The 27,633-nt window shown below is 42.1% G+C and overlaps 1 protein-coding gene across 2 annotated transcripts in view; it reads right to left on the bottom strand.

The window, feature by feature from the left end:
• Syn1 (synapsin I) overlaps positions 1 to 26,342 on the bottom strand; it is a 51,337-nt gene extending 24,995 nt beyond the window's left edge. For both annotated transcript variants that reach the window (XM_051142497.1, XM_051142498.1), the window contains exons 1-5: positions 25,803 to 26,342; positions 14,881 to 14,938; positions 14,677 to 14,768; positions 13,285 to 13,441; positions 12,643 to 12,732 (exon numbers count right to left, since the gene is read on the bottom strand). In XM_051142497.1, the coding sequence (XP_050998454.1) occupies positions 12,643 to 12,732; positions 13,285 to 13,441; positions 14,677 to 14,768; positions 14,881 to 14,938; positions 25,803 to 26,179 (774 nt within the window). In that variant the 5' untranslated portion in view covers positions 26,180 to 26,342. The remainder of the gene's footprint in view (positions 1 to 12,642; positions 12,733 to 13,284; positions 13,442 to 14,676; positions 14,769 to 14,880; positions 14,939 to 25,802) is intronic.
• Positions 26,343 to 27,633: the final 1,291 nt, after the last annotated feature.

Here is a 27,633-nt window from a genome sequence, read left to right as displayed (position 1 = left end):
TGAGACAGATTCTCTCTGTGTTACCCTTGGCTGTCCTAGACTCCTTTGTAGACTAGGCTGGCCTTGAACTCACAGCGATCCGTCTGCTTCTGCAACCTGAGTGGCTGGAATTGTTTTTAATACAACTAATTGCGTTGATTCAACATTTTTAGAAAATTGTCAAAAAGAAGTAGAGGCAGTGAGCACCTTTGCCTTGCTCCTGTTCTTACTGGAAATGCCTTCAATATTGTCCATTATGGTGATAATTTTAGAATTGAGATATACAATTTACCATGTTACCATGTTAAAGTACTAGCAATTGATGTATTTTTGAATGCTTTTATTAAAATATGCTCTCAAAAGTTTCCTAAATATCTATGGAAAACTATAATTTTCTCTTTAGATCTATCAGTATATTGCATTATTGTAATACATTACTTAAATGAAATATTCTTGTGCTCTTATAAGAAGGAAACTCTCTTGATATTCCTTCCTTTTTTTTTTTTTGGTGGAGTGGTTGTTTTGTTTGTAGAGACAGTCTCACTTTGTAGCCCATGTTGTCCTGAAATTTACTATATAGTCTAGGCTAGCCTAGACTTGAGACACGCCTCTTGAACCACCATGACTGCTCTTTTTTTAAAAAATTATTTATCATGTACAGTGTTCTGCCTGCTTGTGTGCCTTCATGCCAGAAAAAGGCACCAGATCTCATTATAGATGGTTGTGAACCACCATGTGGTTGCTGGGAATTGAACTCAGGACCTCTGGAAGAGCAGCCAGTGCTCTTAACCTCTGAGCCATCTCTCCATCCCACAACTGCTTTTCTTCTTCTTCTTCTTCTTCTTCTTCTTCTTCTTCTTCTTCTTATTATTATTATTATTATTATTATTATTATTATTATTATTATTGCAAAACGGCAAAGAAACAATAAAACAAAGAGACAAAAACAGGACCAAATATCCTGTAGAGACTGATGGCAGGTCACATGGGTGAGGGTTCTGAAAAACCTAGAAGTTAGTATTTTCTTAATGTGGTTTTATATTTATTAGTTAGCAGTTCAAGATTTTGACATTAATATTCATGGGTAAAAATGTATATATTTTAATTTTTGTGCTGTCAATGTTATAAATGCTTTAGAAAATATAATGTGCAAGTTTAGTTTTAGTTTTTATTATTTGGAAAAATTTGTGACCTATGAGTGAAAAAGATAAAATAAAATCAGTATGAATAGGAAAAAAACCTAAGAATTTTAGTAAGGTTTTTGAGAGCAGCTTTCACGCAGCCCAGGTTGGCCACGAACTTGTTATATAAGCCAAGATGAATTTGAATTCCTGATACTCCTGCCTCCACTTCACAAGTGCTAGGATTGCAGGTATTTACCATCACAACTGATTAAAATGACCTTTTTCTGCACTCTATAAAATGACCAAAAATGTATAATACTCCAGGAAAGCTGCCATTTCATTAAGTATAGTAAATTAAATGAAAACTCAAAGAGGTAATTGTCATGGACTGAGATCCTGCACTAGGGTCCAACAGATAATAGGGGAAAAAATCAAAATGGAATCATTCATCCTAAACTTTCTCATGACTAAACCAAAATGAAGATGTCAGGAGAAATGACAACCAAAATTTCCATGCAGGCCAGTTTCAGTCAGCATGTTAGGACGACAGGCATGTTTTTACCTTTACAAAAAAGTTAACATGGAGTTGGAGATGTAGCTCTGGTGGTACAATGCTTGCCTTGGATCTAATCTCTAGCAGTATAGAAAATTGGGTGTGATAACACAGATGCCTGTAATCCTATCCCTCAGAAGGTGGGGAACAAAAAGATGAGAGGTTCAGCCATCCTTTGCAAGCTTTAGGCCAGGCTGTGCTACATAGCATGACCCTATTTCAAAAAAAATACTTAACATGAAGTAACCTTATCTTAACCAGTTATTTTTTTTATGGTTCTATCTCTCCACTCCCAGCTTGTAAAGAGAGTAAGATTGAAATGTCTAATATGATTTTTGTCTTTTGTTTTTGCTTTCTTTGGTTTTTAATATCTATAAAAATTAATCTCCTTTGCTCAGCTTATTAGAACATTCATTATATTACATGGAATAAGGTGTTGCTTTGATTTTAGAGTTGAAAATAAAGCTAATTAGAATCATTAAATTGGGAGGCCTGCCTTTTTCTGAAGGGAAATAGAGGGGGATCTAAGGGAGAGGAGAGGTGCGGGGAGGAACTGGGGGGAGTAGAGAGAGGGGCACTGCAGTTGCTATGTATTGTATGAGAGAAGAATATAAAAAAGAATCATTAGATTGTTGTAATTTTGCCGTTTGACATTACAGCAACCACTGGATGAGACGGAACAGAGCGGGAATTCCTCCAAGGCCCCATTCCAGAAGAACTGGCTGACCTTGAAGCTCTACACAAGCAGAAGCGAAGATGTAAACAGCCTGCCAGAGCATTAAAGGCATGCCCAAACATGCGCATCAAGCTCATCAACAATGTGTTGATGTTTAAACAAGATCTAGCCACATGTGGTGCCCTGTACCTGTAATCCCAGAACTTGGGAGGTTAAGGCAGGCAGGAGAATTGTATTTTGTATGACTTCTAGGTCAACTTGGGGTTACACAGTGAGACTCTGTCTCAAAAAAAAAAAAAAAAGAAAAAGAAAAGAAAAAGAAAGAAATGAAAATCTGCTCAATTGAACTTGGGGTGGGTGAAGAATAAAATAGGATTCCTCAGTTGCCACATATGATCAAGATGGGCAGTTTCAACAAAAAATTTATGAGCTATGCAAAGAAATAAAATGGTATAAACACAGGGAGTGTTAGAAATCAGGCATTGCATTGGGGGAGGGGGTTGGTGCACATCTTTAATCCCAGCACTCGGGAGGCGGAAGCAGGTGGATCTCTGTGAGTTCGAGGCTAGCCTGGTCTACAAAGTGAGTCCAGGTCAGCCAAGTCTACAGAAAGAGACCCTGTCTCGAAAAACAAAAACAAAAACGAAAGAAGGAAGGAAGGAAGGAAGGAAGGAAGGAAGGAATCAAGTGTTCCTCCAGCCTGCCTTTAGCAACTCAGTGTCAATAGTTAAGTAAGCTATGTTGCCACCAGTTGCCACTGCTTTAAAAGGTTTCCTTTATCACAGATTACTCTCTCACTCTGTCTTTGGGTCTCTCTATCTGTCTCTCTCTTTCTCTCTGTCTCTCTCATGTCCTCACTCCAATGGCCTTTCAGCCCGCTCCCCAACACTGGTAAATCTCTTGCCTGAGATCTATTGTGTGGTGTGATCTCTGTTGCAGCATTTCTTGGCTCCCATACACCAAGGTAGTCTGCCTCTGAATCCTTACACATTGATGCTGATGAGTAGGTACGTTCTCCCGATGCCTGTGAACCCATCTCCCCCATACCCCCCAGAGATCTAAGCCAAACCAGCTCAATCCACCTGCAACAAATATACCTTCTGGTCCACCAATTGATTGGCCTTCCATCCATTACCAGCAATTGGCTTAAATGTTTCCTTGAGTCTCTGGTACTCTTGGAGGCTGAAGTACCTATCGATGACCCTTTCCCCTGGGTGAGGCTTCATTTTTGAGTTCAGTTTTTGCCTTTCAGTTTCATTCGAAAGTCCTAGTACCAGGTACTGAATCTTTTCTTGGGCTTAGCCAGGCAAAGCCACGCCCTCCCCACCCCCCACAACTGTGAGGTGATGACCCACCAATCGGCTTGTGCCTTCTTCATTCAGTCTCCCTAAGGCTTTGGGATGCCTTGGACTTCAGGCCTTGGACCTCCCCCTCCACCTAGTGCCTGACTTAAAGGCCTCTAAACTTATCTAGCTTTCCAGTTGAATCTCTCAATACCCCTTAGATAATCAATCCAAATGTGGCCAACTAATGGTATCCTAGGTCGCAATATTATCTGAGACCTTTTCAAATATTGCAAGCAATGTAAACAGAAAAACAAAACAACCAAACTACCATTCCCTCTTTCTTTCTTTCTTTTTTTTTTTCATTCCAAGCTCTGTTTTATTCGGTCTGGTCTCCTGGGCCCCTGCCACCCCACCCCCTTTGTAAATGTCCTGTCTTTAAGTCAGGGTTGATGGATTTGTAAGTGTGCTACAAAGGGGGAAGCCAGGGCAGACCAATAGGAGCAGAGAAAAACAAAGGCACAGGCCAGCTGCAGATGCACACACCTGTTCTCCTCTGCAGCACCTGCTCCGAAAGAAGCTGCTAATCTAACTCTCCTAAGTATGTATGGATCAGTTGTGTGTAAGTTTGCCTCCAAATTCTAGAGTCCGATTCTTCAGCGGTTGCTTCCCTCCAGCCTTCCGTGCCCGCCATGTGGGCACCTGTGTGCTTCTCCGGCTTCTGTAGCCTGCTGCAACAGTGTACACACCTCCCTTCTCTCCTCCTCTCTCCTGACTACCGATGGCTTCAGCTCTCAGGCCCCTCTTGGAGCTTATAGTTAACACCTCCACACGGTGTTCAGTCTTTTTTCACTTTCTCTTTCTCCGTGGATGCAGATTTTATTACAGCAGCTTGCCCTCAGTACAGATCAATAGCCAAGAAAAAAATTTTTTTTGCAAATTCAATTTCCAGTTTTTCACAAGTTGTTCAACAAGAGCTACTGCATAGAAAATGATCCCCAAATATCTTATATCTAAATTTGCTTCACTCTACATTTTCTCTACTTCCCATTCTTAACAATCTTTTATCTCTATGATTTCTTGGCACTTTTTTTTTCTCAAAAACCCCTTTTAAGATTATACTGTAATCTCTTATCTCAGGATTTGCAAATTCATTGGGTATGGTTTTAAATCTATAAAATCCATAACAAAAATTGGCTTTAAACTTGTAACAAAAGGCTTATAATCAATATGTATGTAATTCAACTCTTGTTTAAGATATATATGTGTGTGTGTGTGTGTGTAACTTGGATTTAAATCTTTCTCTATATATGCATATATATGACTTAAGATGTGTATATACATATAAATGTATATATACATATATGTGTAGCTTGGATTCAACTCTTTATGCATGTGTATGTAACTTGAACTCAACTCCCATTAAAATATATGTATAGATATGTACATACATTATATATATACCCATATATAGTAGGAAAACTTATATTTTTAAAGTAGCAACCACATGGCTCTCCTCCATCTAGTCTGGTGACCTCATTAGGATGTAAGCAGCTATGTGACTGGTAACCATCTTTACTAAAGTTAAAGAGCACATGCTCTACCATCTTAAGATGACCACACGGCATAAAGCATCATTTGTAAAACTTTTTAGTCCTAATGAGCTCTCTGTGTATCATCATATCTCCTTTTAGACTAAAGAAGCAACAATTCTCAAATATTTTGGATTCGTATGGATTTGTATTATGATAAAAATTTAAGGTTATATTCACTACAACATACTATATATACATAACTTAACTCTGGTTTAGAATATACTGTATATGATGATAAATTTTAAGGTTATAAAGATCTGTTCAGATTAACAAAAGCTGGCTTAAGATGTATATCTAACTACTTATATCTTTGCTAACTGTTCAACACCAAACTGCTAGAAAATTCAGATAAGTAACAACATATATTTGATAAATAAGGTATATAGGATAATCAATATTTATCAATTCCTAGGCTTCACAGTCTTATTTATCTAGCTTATTTGTCTTTTAAGATTTAGCTATTTGGATAAACTAATCATACAAAAAACCTGTAGTATTCCATAATGGTGCACTATAAAAGGATCAGTAAAGCTGCCAATCTCCCTTTGAAGTCTATCTATAATTAAAGTGTTTTATTTTACTTGGGGAGGCAGAGGCAGGTGGATTTCTGTGAGTTTGAGGCCAGCCTGGTCTACAAAGCAAGTCCAGGACAGCTAAAGCTACACAGAGAAACCCTGTCTCAAAAAACAAACAAACAAAAAGTTTTATTTTCATACTAGAAGAGCTTAAATTTAAAAATTATCTTTTAAAGGCTCAACTTAACAGGCATGCAATGTAAAGTCCTAGTCTTATAAAAGCTACTAGCTTATTTATTTATTGGTTTTTTTGAGACAGGGTTTCTCTGTGTAGCATTGGCTGTTGTGGACTCACTTTGTAGACCAGGCTGGCCTAAAACTCACAGTGGTCCACCTGCCTCTGCCTCCTGAGTGCTGGGATTAAAGGCGTGTGCCACCACCACCTCGCATACTACTAACCTATTATAAACTGTTAAGGATAAGTTCATAGTCACCTTATAAATGATAAAATTCTCTAATGTGTTTAGAACTATACTTGTAGTCATACTAAGTACTAATGTAATTAATTACAAGGATAAGTTTTATTTAGTCTCCTATATATGTTTCAAAGTTAAGCATAAAGCAAGTAATTAAATCAGGTATACTTAATATATAGAGGGTTCTCAAACTTTTTAGAGATCTGCTGAATATGACCTTTAAAATATTTAATAAGAAAGCTTTTGTAACAGAGAGATATCAGCTCCTGGCAGCATCCCTAATCTCCTCCAAAGACGATGGGCACAGAAGAACCTCCACCTGGAGCTTGCTTTAAATGTGGCAAAGCTGGACAGTGGGTGAAAAACTGCCCTTTACCTTGTCTGCCACCAGGACCTTGTCCAAACTGTGGACAAGCAGGGCACTGGTGAGTTGATTGCCCCATTTTGTCTAGACAAGGTAGGCTGGCCCCCCAAGTTCCTACTCCACAGGAAAGTCTGTTGGATCTTCTGGGACTGGCAGCTGAAGATTGATACTGCCCTTGTGCCTCTGTCCACAGAGGAATTTAGGGTGAATCTCAAGGTATCCAGTAAGTCTCTGCCATTTTTAATAGATTCAAGAGTTGCTTGGTCTGTACTTTCTGCTTACTCTGGAGAAATTAATCCTTCTCTTCCTGTCTCTCATAGGGTTGGCAACTAGACTAGTGATAGATTTGTCAACTTAACAGCAGCAACCAAGACTTCAGATGCCTTCTAATTTCTCTTCAAATGTAACAATCAGGCCACAGGCCTCACTCCCCTAGAGCCACTACTATGTCTGTCTAGACTGTTTATCTTGTTAGCAGATTCAGAAAAGAGATAGACTGACAAAACAGGTTTCAAAGTAAGTTTATCTATTCCTCTATTTGAAGGAACTCACTTTACAGTGACTGCTCCCAGGAATCAACCACCTATGTCTCATGGTGAATCATTGGCTATGAAAAAGGTATAAACTTTATGCAAGGTATGAATATATGAAAGCTTAAGTTGTGAGGATCTAAGAAAATGCTTTAGGATCTAAGAAGGCTTTTTAGGGTGTGTAAATACAAGTTATAAAGGTCTGAGGAGGTGAAAGTTTAAATTGTGCTAAGAAAATTAGCTGCGTGTAATGGCCCACCCTTTAATCTCAGCACTCAGGAGGCAGAGACAGGCAGATCTCTTTGGTTTGAGGCCAGCCTGGTCTACAGAGGAACCCTGTCTGGAAAAGCCAAAAAAAAAGTGACTTTAGGTCTTAAAAAAAGTTTCAGATTTCTTTTCCTTGATATGTTGCTAATATAAAAAAACTTCACAAGTTCAGACTTTTGCCAGGCCTGGTGGCGCACATCTTTAATCCCAGCACTCGGGAGGCAGAGGCAGGCGGATCGCTGTGAGTTCCAGGCCACCCTGGTCTACAAAGCGAGTCTAGGACAGCCAAGATAACACAGAGAAACCTTGTCTCGGGGGGAAAAAAAGTTCAGACTTTTAACATTAGTCAGTGGAGTTCTGATAAACTATTAATCTAGCTCTGGTAAACACGGACTACTATTATCATAGTCACAAGCTCAAGATTTTAAATTTCCTTTGGTTGTCTTCTAAGTATAGACTTAAAAGTGCTTTCACTGTCCTAAAAATATCTGTCTAATCTATATTCAACCAGTCTTCTGGACAGAAGAAAGAGGCCCTGCTTTCATGATCTGTATCCTATTCATAGTTAAAGTCAAGAACAAGCTAGCTTTTGCCCTTCTGCTCCATGGGAGGTTTTCATCCTCTTTGAGCTTGCCTTAAAGAGTGGTCATGCTTTTAACGGAAAATCATTTCCAAAGCTTCTACTGTGACACAAAGGCATGAGTCTACTGCCTTTTCTACAATGTGGGTTTCAGTACAGAATAGAAACAGTGGTAATGCTAACATTTCTAAAACTTAACTTTTTTTGTAAACTTAAAATTTTTTTTTGAAAGCCTCAGGGACTCGAGTTGAATGCATCTCTCATGGATCAGATGGACTCCAGATAAGCACCCCTGTCAATCAAGAGTGCGTTTCCTTGCCTGTCTATTCTGCCTATTCCTGAGGGTGGGATCTCCCCTGCTCTCCCTGGTCTTGGGATTCCCAACTAAACTCTAACTTCATCTTCCGTTCATCACATATGAACATGACATCTGGTGTTCCATCATCCTGACAGGTCCAGTGTCCCCCCTAGAATCTACATCCCAGACATCTTCAAAGTGCCTACTCCTAATTGGTCCAGCTTCACAGATTGCTTTGAGTAGGATGGCATTTTTCCTAGCTCCAGATGCTCCGACACAGCCTAGCCAGTGAGCGAAACAGCCTGCTCTTCCAGGACTTGGCCAGCATCCTGGCTTTCTTGAGTCCCCAACATTTCAATGCCCCCAGGTAGCAGGAAGTAGTCTAAAGAACATAGTGCCCCCCAGTCTCCCCTTCCTGTTTCCTTACCGTTTAAAATAAACAAAAGGGAGGGATTTTAGAAATCGGGCATTTCCCCATCCTGCCTTCAATAACTCAGTGCCATCACCAGCAGCCAATTCTTTAAAAGATCCTTATCACCACAGATTGCCCTCTGTCATTCTCTCTGTCTTCCAGCCTCTGTCTCTCTGATATCTCTACTCTGAGATGGCTTTTTGTTTCCCCTCCCTCCAATAAGCCTCTTGCATGAGATCTGTTGTGTGGTGTGATCTCTGCTGAGGCATTCCTTGGCTTTATTCTCTGATTCATCAAGGTACTCTGCCACTAAATCCTAACAGGAACATTAATAGTCACTTAAAATTTGTACTCAAGCCGAGATGTTGGACTTAATAGAAAAAGTCTATAGATCAGTGATTTTAAATATACTGTTTTATATATCTTTGGTATGAATGCTTTGTTTGGTTTGATATACATTTTTGTCTCCTGACTTAAAAGGCTATAATTACATTTATAGTCTTTGGCATACAATTGGTAAAGATGTTATTTATTTGTATACCAATAATAGAACAAAGGGATATGAGAATAAAGCTATAAAATTATGTGGAGGAAAGAAATTTTGCTACTGAAATTAATTCCAATTAGAGTTGTTTAAGGTTAAGAGATAAGCTTGTATATGTTTTCCCTAGGGAAAACACTAAAAATTTATTATCTAGCTAAGGATTGCAGTCAGAGCCTTGTGCATGTTACACATAAAAACATTATATTCAGGAAAGAAAAAGGATAATTAAAGTGGTTTTCAAGACAATATTGAACATAAAAATTATTAATGGATGGTGTCTGTTTGAGAAAGCAAATATTGAAGAAAACCTCAAAATTGCAAACATAAAATAAAAGAATTGCTAGGTGTGGTGGTGCATACCTTTAATCCCAGCACTTAGGAGGCAGAGGTTGATCTCTGTGAGTTCAAGGCCAGCCTGGTCTGTATAGTGAGTTCCAGGATAGCCAGGACTACACAGTGAGACCCTGTCTCAAATAAAACAGAACAAAGCAAAGCAACGCAAACCAATAAAAAATGGGTAGGAGATTATTTCAGTGATAAACACTGATAAAGCATGCATAAGGCCATGGGTTCAAATCCTAGTACAACCAAAAAGCATCCATATTTAACTTGGTGTGCTAGAACATGTCTTTTGTCCTAGGGGGTCAAGGCAGAAGGATTATATTTAAGACCTTCTGGGCTACATTGTGAGTCCAAGGCGAACCTGGACTTTAAAGTGAGACTCTGTCTTAAAGAAAAAATAAATAAAAGAAGAAAAAAGTTGGCCAGGTGGTAGTGACACCAGGTGGTGGCACATGTCTTTAATCTAACCACTTCAGGCAGAGGCAGGTGGATCTCTGTGAGTTTGAGGCCAGCCTGGTCTACAAAGTGAGTTCCAGGACAGCCAGGCCTACACAGAGAAACCCTGTCTTGGGAAACCAAAACCAAAACAAAAAAGGAAAAAGTTACAAACATAAGTATGACTTACTAGTAATTACATTAAGTGAAAATAAGTCAAACACTCCATTTCAAAGGCAGAATGAGGATGGAGAGATGGCTCAGCAGATAAGAGCACTTGCTGCTATTACAGAGCACGCAGGTTCAATTTCTAGTTCCCACATGGCAGCTATCATATATGCAAGGAAACACTCATATGCATAAAATTTAAAAAAATAAAATCATTCTAGAACAGCATAATGGATATAAAACATGACCTAACTATGTGCTGTCTACAAGAGACAACTTTTATTGATCTCAAAACACCAAACCAAACCAAACTAATGGGTTGATCTGTAAATAAACCTAATCCATACATATTTCTTTCTTTCTTTATTTTTAATTTTAAAATTTATTTATTCATTTCACATATGGATCACAGCCTTCTCTCCTCCAGGTCCTACCTCCCACTCTTCACCCCCTCTTCCCCTAAGAATAGGGGAGTCCCTCCTCTCAGTACAAACCTACTGTGCCACCTCAAGCCACATCAGGACTAAGTACACTCTCTTCTACTGAGGACAGACAAGGCAGCCCAGTTAGGGGAAAATGATGCAATCATAATACTTGCACTGTTAGTAGTAAAGTCAATAATGCCAGATTATCACTGAATTTTAATTATAATTTAAGCCATAAAATTGATAATGTTTATTTGTGTAAGTAAATATAACTTGGTAGCATTGGAAAAATTAGCAGTTAGTTGTAAACTTTGATGGAATTACTAAGAATGATTCAACTTCTATTTGTAACTAAAATTTGACTTATAAGCATAGTACTTATAGTAGATAGTAACCATAATGTAAACATCAATAACCATAATAGCCATTGAAATATTAGCAATTTGATTTCTTCTCAATATAAATACTTAATCATGTATATTGGTAATATTAATTTGTTACAATTGCAATATATTACAGTATTTCTATTTGAATATGCTTCAGAAAGACACTTCTAATTTGTATGCAAGCATGATTTGTGATAAAGTTATCTATAACCTTTGATGACAATTATTTGATTTCTATGTGGCAAGGATGCCCTCAAACTCATAATCCACCTGCTTCTGCCTTCTAAGTGCTAAGATTATAGGCCAATGACATGACATCTGGCTGATTATTTGATTTGTAGTAAAAATTTTAATTTAATTTATAATATTGATACCAACAATATATATCAATTACAATAATTTGTACTGTTCATGATCATTTGTAGTAATAATGATTATATTTTATGATAATAAACCATAGTTAAATTTCCATTTGTAAAGAGTTTATAACACTGCTATTGAACATCTTTATTGGCAATCCTAGTTTGAAATATGGGTAAAATTTCTATTAGAAGGACTATATCATAACGTTAGTATCACCTATTTGGTTTCAACATGGAATACAATCTGATTTATTATTATTCTATTCTGATTATTATTAATTCTATTAATTCACACTAGAAATACATTTTTCATACTGGTAAGGGTGAATAATATAAAATTAAGATTTGATAAATATTGGCATCAATAACTTAACCATACTGGTAACTATTAAGAAATTTGTGTTCCTAGTTGAGCATCCCTAATCAAAAATCAAAAATCTGAAATGTTGCCAATTTTGAAACCTTCTGAGCACCACCCTGTGCTCCACAAGTGTCATGTTCTACATGTAACCTCATGTGACAGGTAGCAGTCAAGACACAAGCTTACTAAAAATACTGTATAAGAGTAACCTGGAGTTATGTGCATATGTGAACCATATTAATTTCATGTCTAGACTTGGATCTCAGGCTAGAGAGATGGCTGAAGGATTAAGAGCCTTTACAGAGGACTGAAGTTCAGTGTCCAGCACCCACATGGTAGCTTACAACTGTCTGTAACTCCAGTTTCAGGGGATTTAATACCTTTTTCTGGCCTCCGTGGGTACTGCATGAGTGTGATGCACAGACACACATCCAGGCAAAGCACCCACACGCAGAAAAGAAAACTAAATAAATCTTTAGACTTGAGTCCCATGTGCAAAGTAATGTACAAATGTACACACACACACACACACACACACACACACACACACACACACAAATAATTCGAAATACAAAAGGAAAAATCTGATATCTGAAGCATTTATGATTTTCAAGCCTTTTGGACAAAGGCTCCTCAACCTGTATGATAGACTCAATCATAAAGCAAAAAACAAAAACAAAACCCTTTAATACAGCTCCTCATGTTTTGATGAGCCCCAGCCATAAAATTATTTCATTGCTACCTTCATAACTGTAATTTTGCTATTGTTATGAATTCTAATGTGAATAGCTGAGATGCAGGCCATCTGGTATGTCATCTCTGTGAAAGGGGTGTGATCCACGTGTCACATAGAACTGGTGCTCTATGCATTTCCACCTGTAACCCCCAGATAGCATACCACCAATGCAATCATTGACAAGATAGCAGTTGTTCTGAATTTTTTCCCACTCTTCTCTCCCAGGCTTACCATCTCTTTGTGATTAGGGTAGAAAGTCTGATCAATCAGAGGGAATTCCTCTGTTCCAAGCTTCTTGTGTAGTCGAACCATCTGGGCAAACTATGAGAACCGGAAGATATGAATCAGTGAGGTCCTTACCTCAGGGGAGGCTCTAAGGTGGTACCCCAAGTGCAAATTTGGATCTGGAATGTCCTCAAGGCCCATGTGCTCAAAATTTGTTTCCCAGAGTGGTACTGTTGGGAGGTGGTAGAAACTTTAAGAGGTGTGGCCCACAAAGATGTTTAGGTTATTGGGGGGGGGGAACACTATCACAGGGAATTATAACTTCCTAGTTTATTCTTTCTCTCTCTCTTTACTTCCAAAAGAAAGGTAGCTTTGATCCATGGTGCATTTCCACCATGATGCTCTGCCCTGCTACAAGCCCAAAGCAACAGGGCCAATATGCCATGGATTGAAACCTTAAAAACTGAGCTAAAATAAACCATTTCTTCTTGTGAGTTGATTATCTCATGGATTTGGTACAGTGACATAAAGCTAACTTGCATATTCAATTTTCAAACATCTTCATTTCTGAAAAGACAGGGTGGCTCCAGATTCCCACATGCACATATGAGTAATTCCATCCCCAGGAGCATTCTTCCTGTAACTTACCACCCAGGGTTTGTCACAGAAGTTGTAGACAGAATGCAAAGAGTTAACACTGGGGATTCCAGCATACTGCAGCCCAATGACCAAACTGCGGTAGTCTCCATTGCGAGCCATGCTGAAGGCATGCTGGCGGATCAGCACAAAGTCTGGCTTCAGAGACCTGGGTTGGGGGTACAGATATGAATGTTGAGCACCCTCAACCTTCCCCCCCCCCCACCAATCAGGAATTTCCCTTCCACTCTTGAATTTCTAAGTATTTATAGCTCCTGGAAATTGCAAAGTTGCTTTTCCCCCCTCTGCCCATATGTGCAAGCTGGTCCTTCTGCCTGGAGCATTGTTGTCGCCCTTTCCCCATCTGGTGATTGATTCCTTTTCAGTCTTTCCTATCTACTAAAGGTCAGCTTGCAACTCTACCCACTCAGCTCTGGCATCTCCCTGATCACAGTCTCCTCAGACTCTCAGTTGTCCTCCAAGTGTATTGCTCAGCCCAGACTGCAGCCTCAGGGGATCTGTGAGCAATTCCCTCTGCCTGCAACATTTCCCCTAGCACACCTATAGGAATCTCTCCTTTCCCTTTCTCCAGGTCATTCTCAACTGTTTCTGATGCTACCAGGCCTCTCTAGCCCAACTGCAAACCCCATCATCTTCCCACAAGCCCCACGTCTGATTTACTGTTCTGAGTTTTCCTTGTGATTTCACTTTTCTTTTTCTGTTTTGGTTTTCCAAGACAGGGCTTCTTTGTGTAGCTCTGGCTGTCCTGGAACTCACTCTGTAGACCAGGCTGGCCTCAAACCCAGAGATCTGCCTGTTTCTGCCCCATATTTACATTTTCTTATTATCTATTCGTAGAGCAAGTTAAAGGCAGAAGGCTTTTTTTTTTTTTCCTTTTTTCCTTCTTTTTCAAAACAGGGTCTCTCTATGTAGCCTTGGCTGTCCTGGAACTTATTTTGTAGACCAGGCTGGCCTTGAACTCACAGAGATCGGCCTGCTTCTGCCTCCTCGGTGCTGGGATTACAGGTGTGTGTCACCAGGCTGGCTGGTCAGAAGGGTTTTATATTTTGGGGGTGTTATGGTTTGTTTACCACTAGGTCACTCAGCATGTAGAAGAGTTCTTCGTATATAATAGATGTTAAATAAATATCTGTTGTTGTCAAATGCTGAGGACAGCACCTAGAATGAAGTAGATGCTTAACAGATATTTGTTGAATGATCTGTTGAGAAGTTTCCTTGTGGTCTGCTGGGATCTTTGGCTATTTAGAACTCCCCCACCTCCCTGCCACATTTTGCACCTAAGATTTTGCTCACCGAAGATGTGTAGGGAGTTAGTGACTCCCAGTTCTAAAGGAGTCTCTTATGCTTTCCCCCATATCACCAGTGTGCCTTTTTCATGCTCACCTCACAACTTTGACGCCATTCCGAAGAACTTCCATGTCCACAGAGAATCCACCATTGGCATGAGCCACAAGATTGAGATCAGAGAATTCAGCCTGGAAGAAACAGAAAAAAAATGAGTGATGTTTACATGCCCACAGCATTTAAGTGTGAACAACTGGTCTGCAGCCCAAACGATGGCTTTCCAAGCCCGCCTCCTCAACTTACTTGCTCTACTTTAATGTCAATTTCTCCATGGATTTTCTTCCCTTTGAAGTATTTTGCCCTGGAGAGAAATACAGAAGGGCAAATCCATCAGTGCTCAGATCTCAGACATGAAGACTACTTCCAGGCTGGTCCCTTGAACCCTTTTCCTCTTCAGTGCTGGTACAGAAACCACATAATACTTTAAAATTGTAGTAGTTTATAAAATTTAATTGTCAATGCGTTGTGAACAATGAACAATGTCGTATCTGTGGAAGTGTACAAAAGATATTATAAAAGACCATAGAGAGCAGGCATGTCCCAAAATATGGTATCTCATCACATTAGTGGTCTAAATGTTCCAGTAAAAGCTTTGGAAAATGAATGGTGTTGTGTCAATTATAACAGAGGTTTTTAAATGGCCAAGAACCTCAGAGAGTATAAATACATTGCATGGTGTGGTATGTTTCAGTGCCTGTGTGGGTCTTGGTACTTGTGTCTGCATGGGTCCAAAGTGACTCTCTGTTCTCGCTTTTACCACGAAGCAGCACCTTGATCATGGGTGTCATCTGTTGTGGGGGCCCCAACAGCTCTGGGGGGGGGACAGTCGAATGTGAACAGGAGCTGCCAATTGAGGCGTGCAGGCTACAGCTGGTTGTAAAGAAGCTATAGCCAGCAATGATGGGGGAGGGAGGATTGCAGCGGAGGATGAAGGGAAGACACAGGAAGAGGAGCAGGAGCAGCAACAGTAGGCACATCACAAATTGCTTTGTCATTGTCTCCAGCCCCACCCAGCTAAGGCTCAGCTTCCAGCAGCCTCCTCTGCCAGGCTCATAACTCCTACCAGACAGGCTCTCCAGTCAGGATTTTCATAGAAGGGAGATAAAGAGACACTCCTAGGAACACCGGTCACTGGCATGTACACATTCAGCAACTCTGATACATACATACTGCACAAATGGGTCCTGTTGGCCTCACTGTTTCCTTTTTTTTTCTCTGTATACTGTCTCTCTTTTGATCTCTCTGCTTTCCTCCATCTGAGTCTCTGTCTTCCTCTGTCTCCTCTATGTTTCTGTCTCTCTCTGTCTCTGTCTCTGCCTCTCTCTGCCTCTCTCTGTCTCTCTCTCTCTCTCTCTCTCTCTCACACACACACACACACACACACACACACACACACACACACACACGCACTGTTCCCCAACAAATATCAGAAGAGAATCTTTACGATCTGCTGGGTTTCCAAGTAAAAGTGATGTTAAATGTGGATGACCCCTAATTTCTTGAGGCTACCCCATGACCTACTTCTGCTCTCAAAGGGGTATGAAGGTGTGCTGGCTAGTTTTATGTCATCTTGACACAGGCTAAGACTTTCAGAGAGGAGAAAGCCTCAATTGTGAAAATGCATACATCATTGCTTTTCAAAGTGTTTTGTTTTATTTTGTTGTTGTTTGCTTGTTTTTAACAATAAATGTAGTGGCTACTATCGTGTTCCACTTAGGATTCTCTTTGGGGCCAGCAAGTCTTGGTCCTTTTGACAGCTCATGGCATTGTCTCCATTGAGAACTGTCTTCTGTGACAGGCCACTGCCTTGGCCAAGGTGACACCTAATTTCTTTCCTTCCTTGCTTCCATTTCTTTCTTTTTTGAGGCAAGGTCTCACTGTGTAATCCTGAGGAGTGGCCTGGAACTTGTTTAGTAGACCAGGCTGGCCTCAAACTCACAGAAATCTACCTGTCTTTGCCTTTCAAGTGCTTGGATTAAAGGCATGAATCATCATGCCCAGCAGCACTTAAATTTTGAGCTTAGCCCTGACCTATTTCTGATCTTGATGGGGGTATGAAGGTGTGCTTGCTAGTTTTAGTTCAATTTGACATAGGCTAAAGTCATCAGAGGGAAGGGAGCCTCAGCTGAGAAAATGCCTTTATGACATTGAACTGTAGGTAGACCTGAAGGACATTTTCTTAATTAGCGATTGGTGTAGGATGGCCCAGCCCATTGTGGATGGTGCTACCCTTGGGCTAGTGGTCCTGTGTCCTATGAGAAAGCAGGAAAGCTTTTTTGCATATTCTTTGGTTCTGCCATCCTGAGAGTATTTTAGGCACTTGCTGGACACCTGTCTCCTTGCCTTGGAAAATTGAGAAAATCAAGGATTTTTGCTAACATCTCAGTGGAAGTATGCAAAATCCATCCATGAAGAACAAGATCAAGAACAGAGATAATGTGAAGTTCAACTTTCACTGCAGCAGATACCTTTATACTCTGGTCATCGCAAACAAGGAGAAAGCAGAGGATAGGCGTGGTGGTGCACACCTTTAATGCCAGTACTAAGGAGGCAGAGGCAGGTGGATCGTTGTGAGTTCGAGGCCAGCCTGGTTTACAAAGTGAGTCCGGGACAGCCAAGGCTACACAAAGAAACCCTGTTTCAAAAGACAAAGAACCAAAACAAACAAAAACAAAAACCAAACAACAACAAAAACGAGGAGAAAGCAGAAAAGCTGAAGCAGTCCTTGCCCCTTGGTTTGGCAGTGGAGGTTCTGAAATGAACTAGACCTCCACATTTGACTATTAAAAACCCTGAAAAGTTAAAGAAAGAAAGGAAGGAAGGAAGGTAGGCGAGGCTAAGCAAGCAATGGAGAGCAAGCTAGCGAGCAGCACTTTTACATGGTCTCTGCATCAGCTCTTGCCCTCTTTGGATTCTTGCCATGACTTCTTTCACTGATGGACTACGAATGTGGATGGAATCCAAACAAACCCTGTCCTTTCTAACTTGATTTTGGTCACTCTGTTTCAACACAGCAATGACTAACCTAATTAAGACAGAAGGCCCCAGCACTCAGGAGGCAGAGGCAGGTGGATTGCTGAGTTTGAAACCAGCCTAGTCCATAAGGAGAGTCCAGGACAGCAAAAGCTATACCGGGAAACCCTGTCTTGAAAAACCAAGGGGGGAAAAAAAAGACAGAAGACTAGCCTCTTTCCCTCATTCTGGGCTGACTCTGGAGGGCCAGATCAGCTCCAGAGCACCTCCTGGGAACAGCTGGGGCCTCTGACCTGATGATGGCCTAGCCTCTCCTCTGCTCAAACCTATACTCTTTATAGTGTTGACCCCAAAGGCATACCCAGTAGACCTTCTGCATGAAAATCTGCCTCTTGAGTCTGTTCCAGGAAGTCAACTGATAACACTGGGCCCTAGGGGTCGAACTACAGAAAAAGACTCTTTTTTTTTTGTTTTTCAAGACAGGGTCTCTCTGTGTAGCCTTCAGAAAAAGACTCTTAATATGATTCTGTAGCTGGGTCATCCAGCACCCAGTTGGAAATGAGCAGCACATAGCATACTGTAGGGATACAAATTCCTCTGAGTCAGGTGTAGTTTGTGCTGCAAAGAGGATGCCATATGATCTGGCAGGCCATATGACACCGGAGGGGTCTTGGTGGCAAAAGATGAAACATGGAATTTCTTTTCTTGAGTGATGAAGAATGACAGAATGGGCCCCTGGCATTAGGGAGGTGCAGTGACTTCCTGGTGGTGGGCTGCGACAGGAATCTAGTGCAAGAAAGTGAAGCAGCTGGTGAAATATCCTTGACACTTGACAGATGTGAGAGAAATGGTAACCAGATTGGGGTAACTGTTTGTTAAATGGCACTTGTTAACTGTAGAAAGATCTGATATACTGAGAGTGAATAGCCACCACTTCAAGGCAAAATATGAAAGGCAGAGGATGCCTTTGGCTTTTTTAAATGACACCTTAAGCTGCAGCCAGGGAGCAGATGGAAGGAAGGACCAGGGTCAGGATTTAACTTTTAAGTATAGTGGAACTTCATACCATGCTCATCCCTAAGAGGACAGGAGTGGCACTCTAAGGCTTGGGACATGGATACACAAATAGATGCAGTTAAACATCCTGAATTTACCCGTACCAGCAGAAGCAGTCTACTCACCCTTTCTATATAGAAACCTTGCCTCTGTTTGAGACAATGCAGAATGCCTTAAGTGAAGCTGGTACCTTATAAGTTAGTGCCTGCCCTGATCAGGATCTACTCCTAATTATGACCCTGGAAAGCTGACCAATAAATAGATCCTGCTTACAGTGAGTCCCTTGGACCGAGAGACACCCTAATGTTCATTTCCATGACTAACCCCACAGTGCCATAAAAGGTATTGGAGAAAAGTCCAAAAAGAAGCCTCTGAGATGGCACCTCCATGCCCCTAACAAGCAGTAAATCAGGGCTGGGTATTTAGCTCAGTGGCAGAATGCATCCATAATATGCATGGAGTCCTAGCTTTCAATCCCAGCACTGGAAAAAAAAAACCAGAAAAAACAACAGTAAACTGAAATCAGTGCTGTATGCATTCTGGGGGGGGGGGGATTGTAGAAAATAGGTCCACTCAGAAAGGTCTGTAGAGGATACAAGGACACTTGTCTCATTGTATCTCCATTTAATTAACCAGTTGTGTCCCTGAAAAGACTGGACAGATCCAGAGAATTCTTGTAGACTACTGCAAATGTCACCAACTAGTACCTCTGCTTGCAGGCACTATACTAGACCTGCTATTATTAGAGATTCATAAGGTGTCACATATGACAGGCAGCCATCAATTTGGCAAATGTATTTCTTCAATTCTGATTAGGAAAGAGGATCAAAAACAGCACACATGGCACTGACAATATCTGTCGATAGTTTTTCCATAGGAATCTGTTATTTCTTTTAACCTACATTATAATATAGTCCAGAGGAATTCAGACAATCTGGACATCCCACAGAATATCACACTGGACCATTGTATCAGTTACATCATGCTGATTATGCAAGATGAATAAGAAATGGTTAGCATATTGCCTTGATAAGACACATGTGATTTGAGGTGGGGATGGTAACACAGCACTCAGAGGCCTAGGGCAGGAGGAGGATGAATTTGAGGCTAGTCTAGGCAATCTAGTGAGTTCCAGGTTGTTCTTGGCTTTATATTAAGACCATGTCTCTCAAACATCAAAGGACTCATGAGCTTGAGATGGCAGGGAAGAAACCATTCAGAGACATGGAACCTATCATATTAGTAATATTTTAGGGATCCTGTGACCAAAAGCATGCCAGGACAATATTTCCAAAGAATAGAGCAGAGTTTTGCATTTCATGCCTTCTACTGCAGAGAGACAGCAGGCAAATTTCTTTCAAGTTCTGGAAGCATCATATTCTACACCTGGACCCATGTTTTAGGTGACAGGTAAAATTGTCAGTTCTGAGTTGGGACAGAGCATAAGAGAGCTCTGTGGCAAATAGAGAATGTGGTGCACACAGACCTGCCACTTAGGCTATTTGACCTGTCAAGTCTTCTGATACCAGAGGTGTCAGTAGTGGAGACAGATGCAGTGTGAAGCCTATGAGAAGCCTAAGTATGAGACTCTCAGGGTTCTACAACTAGGCCTTGCCATCTTCAGTAGAGGCTCAGATACCGTTGTGGTTGCTATATTTGAGATTGGGTCTTACTATGCAGCCCTGACTGTTTCAGGCCTTGCCATGTAGCCCAAGCTGCCATTAAACTAGTAATCCTTTTACTTCAGCCTCCTGAGCTGGGATTGCAGGCAAGTGCCACCATGCCTGGTGAATGATATGCCACCCGAGAAACATATTCCACTGCAGTATTTCTGATAGAGACAAAATGCTTGACCACAGGGCACCAAGTGACTGTGTACCCCAAAGAGCTCATTACGAGCTGAGTCAGACCAGACACACCAACTGATAAGTCATGTATTTATGGACAATGTTGAGTGGCTTGTCTGGTTGAGGGTCCAGGAAAAAAAAAGACTGAAAGATCATGACAAGAAGGTCTGGGGCCCAGAACTGTGGGTGAACATATGGAAGTGGGCAAAAAGGGAGGAAGGAAGATCTTTGTACTGTGTGCTAACACCCACCAGGCTTCATCCACCATGGAAGTGGTACTAGGCAACCAAGTAGATAGGATGAGTCAGCCAGATGATGTCAGCCAGCCTCTGATGAGCCACCCCAGTGCTAGCAGATGGACACAGGAATGAAATGGCAATAGCAGCAGAGATAAAAGCTATGTGTGGAGTTAATCTTCCAGTCTTCCAGCAAGAGAGATCAACATCGAATCTTTGACATGACACCATACCTTAAGACTAACCAGCCACTTGGGCAAACTGACTGCTTCTGGCTTCTATGTTGGAAAAAATAGTAATCTGTTTTGACTAGAAACTTCCACCTGTGGTTTGCTTTTTCATTTTCTCAGTAGGACTAGTAAACATCACTGTCCAAGGGTTTAAATAATACTTGATCTCCGGCAGCATGGGATCCCATATAACACTGCATCAAACCAAAGGACACATGTCATAACAAAGTTAAGTAAGGCAAAGTAAAGAGGTGCAAAAGTGGCCTATGACTATGGAATCAACCAATGAGGTTCCATACCACCCAGAGGGTGTTGGCCTGAGAGAATGAAGACACAGGTATGACCTCATTTGGGAGATGATACCATGCAAGAGTTGGCATTACCTTCCTAAAAGCAGTGGAAACCCTCAGTTCATGGTTGTTGTATATGCTGTTTTCCTACTAGGTAGAGTACATGAGTCTGGGAAGACAGAGGTCACAGTGGGAATGGCCCAGCTTACCATCAATCCCAGTGATCCACTTTTAGAATCTGTGCTTCCTGTTCCCTCAGGGTTCTGCAAGGTTAGAGGTCCTGGTTCTCCAAGGGAGGGAGGGGCACTGCTATCAGGGGACACAGCAAGAATCCCATTAAACTCTAAGCTATGATTGCCACCTGGGCATTTCAGGCTTCTTTTGATAAGTAAAGAGAAGTCACTAGCAGAAGAACTGTAACATTGATAGCTAGGAAGGAGAAGGTAGGACTGTTGGTACACACTGAGGGTAGAAAGGAGCACATTTGGCACCCAGGCCATCCACTTTGGCATCTGTTGGAACTCCTTGTTCCGCTTTCATGGCAAGTAGACAAGGAAGCAGCCAGAGTCTGAATCAGGTGTGGGGATACAGGCTCAGGGATCCCTCAAAGATGAAGGAATGGATCACCCATCAAGTAAGCCACTGAGACCAACAGAGGTGCTAGCTGAAGGTGAAGGGTCTGTTTCCAGGAAAGTCTATCTAAGAAAAGAAGCCACAATAAGAAACACAGTTTATATAACCCACTATATACATATTTACATAATGACTCATGCCATATATATATATATTATGTAAGACCCATATGTTTTATGACAAACAGGATTCAGATATGCCTTATATAATATATAGTACATAAAATACATATCACACATTCTCTAGGATGGTTAGTAGAATATGCCTAAGTATGCATATATAATTGGAATTAAAGTTTCAGCTGGGCATAGTCCTATAAATTGGCAACCCATCACTTGGGAGATGGAGACAGGAGGGTCATGATTTTGAAGCTAGCCTGGGTTACATAGCAAGGCCCTATCTCAAAAATGTTTTGGTAAATAATTATCTTTACTATAGGCAATACAGTTTTGTATTTCTTATTTTACTTTGTTCCGTACTTATAGATGTATTATACAGTATAAAGCCATTATATAACACATGCAATATGTAGTATATGCCATATATAATATATAATATACACCATATATTATATATTATTGGAATAACAGTCTTATTAGATAACTGTTTACTAAATCACTCTGTTCTCTATTTTCATTTATCCTGCTTCATGAAGACAGTGGCATGCTGGTCATGGGCAATAGTTGACCCACAGATTGAAATACAGAGGAGCAATTTATCTCTAAAAAGAAGAGATGGAGTAGAGTACAGTGGCACATGCCCGTGAATCCTAGCAGAATCATAAGTTCAAGGCCAGCCTAGGCTACATAGTGAGACCCTGTCTCAAACATTAAAAAAATAAATTTTATCATCTTAGAGGGTGGGGCAACATCAAAGCATGGTGGTTCAGGGAGAAAAAAGACTGGTGAAGACTAGAGAGATGGCTTCAGGGCATTCATAGGTATATGTATATTACAAAGGTGTAAAGCCTCTCCTGTATTCCAACCTGAAATCTTTGAAGCTTGCATGGTTCTGAAGGGCTGCAATTTCATGCAGGGCTCTGTTCCCACACTGAGCCTGGTGGACTCAGGCTCTCTCCTTCTGTCCACATCACCACATACCTAGCAGACACTAAATGAATATTGGCCAAATTTCCTAGATGAAAAAGACCGAAGGAGCTGTTGGAATAAGTGGGGCTTTTGGGGTGCTGAAGGAGAGGTGGGGATAATCTTTTGCTGAGTTCAGTAAGTAGTCAGTAAATGTTTTCTAGAGACTAGAGAAAAATAGAAGGCATTGGATTGCCATTACAGAAAGTGGAGAAACTGGCACAAGGGTGTGTATGCAATTAAACAACCTGTTTGTAGGTTTGGACTGAAGAAGGAATGTCTACCAATATGTAGCACAGGCCTCATTCATGTTTTCTGACTTCAATAAGGCAAATGCAGCCCAAATGACAGTGCCTCAGGGGAACAGTTTATAGTGAAGGAATTACGAACTCAATATATGTTTTAAGGGTTGCTGGAAGAAAGTGGAGAATGTGGTTACCTGAAGAGAATACAGCAAGAGATTAATAAGTGCTTTCTGAATTAATGGGTGAGGTGAAAGACTGCTTGGGAGGTGGCTACAAAGTGTGTGTGTGTGTGTGTGTGTGTGTGTGTGTGGGCATGTGTGTGTGGGCAGGATCTCATCAGAAAAACAGGGAGGGGCGCGGGGGGAGGACTGGACTTCAAGACAGGGAAATATGTTCTTCAAAGTATACAATATGTGCACATTAAATGCTTATAGGGATAATTAGGAAACTTATAGGAAATTCAGCTAGTGGTTGGGATTAGAAGAAAGGGGAGCTGAGATAGGGTTCCTCCTAGCATACAGAGTGTTTAGCAAATGCATCCCACATTCTGTCACATAGAAAGCATGTAATAAATATCCGTATAATGGATGAAACGGCTTAAACCGAAAGGATGGCATGGTGAGGGCTTCTGAGGAAGGGGCGATCAAGCTAGTAGGCAGATGATACTCAGTTTGACTTAACTAGATCTCTGGAGAGTTGTTAGCTCTTCAGGCCGTGGCAAGAGCTTCAAGAGACCTGGAAAGAGGAGACTTAGGATGACTCATATGATTGGTGCTCAGTAAATGTTGACTGGCTTAAGTAGACTAACAGTATTTTGGTGTATGGACTTAAGGTTAGGAAGAGGGATTCCTAAGGGGGTTACTAAAGAAAATGGGAAAAGGGTAACTCTTATATAGTGGATTCTGGGTTAACTGGAAGAAAGCTTAGAGGGCAGGCTTCATGGTTGGTGCAGGTTTTCCTAGGAGTAGTGAAGGGAAATGTAATTCCTACACACAACAGGTACTGGATGGGTGCTGGCTGCATCCAGTGCAGGAAAAGGGATCTGAGGAGCAGGCACACACACACAGGAGATCTCCATAAATGCTCATGGGAGCCACGAGAGGAAAGGGTCTTTGGAGGAAGGTCATCAGACTAGAGTACAGAGTGGACAAGAAATCCACTGAATCTATTCCCAAATGACCTTTAGTGAGAAAGGCTAGGGATGAGTGCAGAATTGTTTGCTAAATTCCCACTGGATCCTTGGAGGAAAAGGGGAAAGGGGTGCAGATGGAAACTTTGACCTAGGCAAGCACAGTTCTCCTTTTATGCAAGGGAGATTTTTTTTTTTTTTTTTTTTTTTTTTTTTTTTTTTTTTTTGTGGAGAAGGCATAGAGCAGGTGCTCCGCAAATGCTCTAAGGAGGGATGAAAAGAAAAGTGACCCAGATGATTCCTGTGACAAGATTAACTCTTGTCACAGGCCTTGGGAAAAGGTCTTTGGCTGGGTCATATAAAAGGCGCTCAATATATGCTGTTAGAAGCCCCTGAAGGAAAAGGCATTGGATAAAGGCTTGGGACTGGGGTATACAGCTGACACTCAACAGATGCTTGCTGAATATACTAAAGCAAAGAACCTTTAAACAAGGCTCACATTTGAGGGAACTGGTCAATATCGAATGGGTCCACCGAAGGCCTTTGAAAAAGTGTCTGGAGAACAGGAGATACAGGAAGCACTCTTCTAGATTCATGATAGGAAAAGGTCATTGAGGAGAGACTGGCAATGAGTCACACACAGACGGCTCTAAAACCCTCACAGTCTTCACACTTGGAAAAATGATTCGTTTGAGTCGGGTTTAGGGACCATACACATGAAGCATTTAATACCCTTCGATCCTTCGGAGAAAACAGGTCCCTTCAGAGCACGCACCTGGACTTGGACTACATAGAAGGCAGTCAAGGTTCATAGGATCCATTAGAGGCAGAGCTTGTGATGAGAAACTGGGGTGGAACACACAACAGGCACTCAATCACTGTTTACAGACAAGTTTGAAAGGTTTTTCAGGAGGGATCACCAACTGGATATACGTTCACAAGATCCACTAGAGAGAAGGCTTAGGGCAAGGGGTGAGGCTAACAGGGCATGAACCAGGCTCTCCAAACATGCCCACGGAAGTCAATAAAGCCAAAGACCCTTCCACTCCGAGAGTAGGGCTCTTCAGTGAGGTATATTGCAGGTACTGAATAAATGTTTATTAAAAAGACTCATTAGGGCCAAGGCATTCCAGGCAAGAGTTGGGCAAAGGAGGGCAGGCACATTTGGCCCTTTAAAGCTTTCTGTATATATCAAAGCCAAAGGCTTTTTGGAAACGAGGATTGGGAGGAGGTATAGGCAACAAATAATTGCTCCTTGTACCCATTTTAGTTTGGGGAAAGTAAAAGCGGGGCATAAAGGGAGAGCTGAGCATACATCACTAAAGGGAAGGAATTGGGTGAAGGGCCAGTACAGGCGCACAAGTGGCTCTTAATAAATTGCTCATTCACTGTAGAAACATCTCGGGACCCAGACTCTCGAGGAGGCGCAACAGCGACTTACCAGTCGGTGTGCGGCTCGTCGATGACCAGCAGCACCCTGGCGGCGGCGCCCCCGCGACCTGCGCCCCCAGAGCCACCGCCCACCTGCTCGCTGAAGGTGGCAGCTGCAGCTGCTGTGGTTTGCTTGACGGCGTTGGACAGCGATGAGAAGAAACCACCGCCCCCCGAGGACCCGGGACTAGGGGCTGCCGGAGAGGCCACTGGCGCTACAGTGGAGGCCCTCTCGGCAGTGGCTGTCCCGGAGCCGGGCGTGGCCCCAGGGCTGGCGGCTGAGGGTGGCGGCGGGGGCGGCTGTGGGCGCTGCAGGTCTGTCATGTACCCATTTGGCAGATTGGCCATGAAGTTGCTGTCCGACAGGCGGCGCCGCAGGTAGTTCATGGTGGCGGCTTGGGGCAGGGGATCCTAGGGGCAGTGGGTCCGTGGGCCGCGGGGGCGGAGCGCGAGGGGCCCAGGAGCACAGCAGCGCTCTCGGACACGACGCAACTCCTCTGCTGCCCGCTGCAGACTGAGGCAGCGCGGAGGCTCCGCCGCCGCAGCGCGTATGGTCGCGCCCGCACCCCCCTATCTTGCACCTCTTGTGGTGCGGTCCGACTGGACCCACGGCGGCGCGGACGCGACCAAAGCAGCGGGGAAGGGGAGTTTGGGGAGGGCTGGAGAGTGACGTCAGCCCGCCTTCGCTGCTGGGGAGGTGGTGGCGCGCGCCGGCGGCGGGGGCGAAGGCTCTGTCCGCGGTGCTGAATCCCAGAGTGCGCACGCGCCACGCCGCATTCTCTTCCCCTCCCCCTCCGATAGGGGATGCGCAATTTGGGGAGTGGGGGTGGGGTTCTTGTCCGGAGGGTCGGGACCCATAGTAAGGAAGCTCCCTACTCACGATCCCACCCTGTTTAGCAGTCTCTTTCTGACCACTTGCACTCATATACATCCTCCCCAGACACTTGGTTTCCAGTGTTGATTTTCACGCTGAAGGCATTTATTTTGGGGGTGAGGGTGCGAGTAGAGACACACTCGGAAGGGAACATAAAAGTAGAAATTCTTACTGTGGTGTTCCCGGCGAGATGTTTCCACATTGTCAGGCAACGGAAAGAGCATGAAGGTGGCGTAAACATCACCAGACAGGCGGAGGTGGACACTTGGGTAGTTTACATATACTTGCCCTTGGTGGTGAGAGCCTGAAGGAACACAGGGAATAACACATAGAAAAGTAAGGACAGACACAGGTTATATGTACATCACAGATCACACAAGCATCCAAGTATATATGCAGACATACAAGCCCACGATAACACACACGAGCTTATTGAGCACACATTATACACATAAGCAACACATTGACACACAAATACAAGTATGCATATCTAGAAAAACACATGCTCTCGGATGAGCATGGAAATCTCTAGGTATGCAATGCAGAAACATTCACTGCAGCGCTAGCTCTGATATGTATCCAGCCTCCTCCCCAAGCACACATTTAGTCTACATGCCCTCATTACTCTGTTCTGGGCTTAGCCCAAACCCAGCGTCATCAGTGTCCATAGATGTCTTCCTCCATGCATAAGAACTTTGAAGAGAGGAAGCTAAATAATATTTTCTTATTAGAGAGTAAGGTAATTGTGGTGGTCTGTATAAGAATGGTCCCCATAGGCTCATATACTTGAATGCTTAGTCACCAGGGAGTGGCACTATTTGAAAAGATTAAAAGGATTAGGAGATGTGTCACTGCAGTGGACCTTGGGGGTTTAAAACCCCATGCCAAGCCCAGAGCCTGTCTGTCTGCCCGTCTGTCTATCTCTGTCTGTTGCCTTTGGATCAACAGGTAGCTATCAGCTACTTTT

Source organism: Acomys russatus, chromosome X, assembly GCF_903995435.1.
Source record: "Acomys russatus chromosome X, mAcoRus1.1, whole genome shotgun sequence".
NCBI lineage: Eukaryota > Metazoa > Chordata > Mammalia > Rodentia > Muridae > Acomys > Acomys russatus.
Note: the sequence above shows the minus strand (reverse complement) of the source record. Positions and strands in the feature narration are given on the sequence as shown.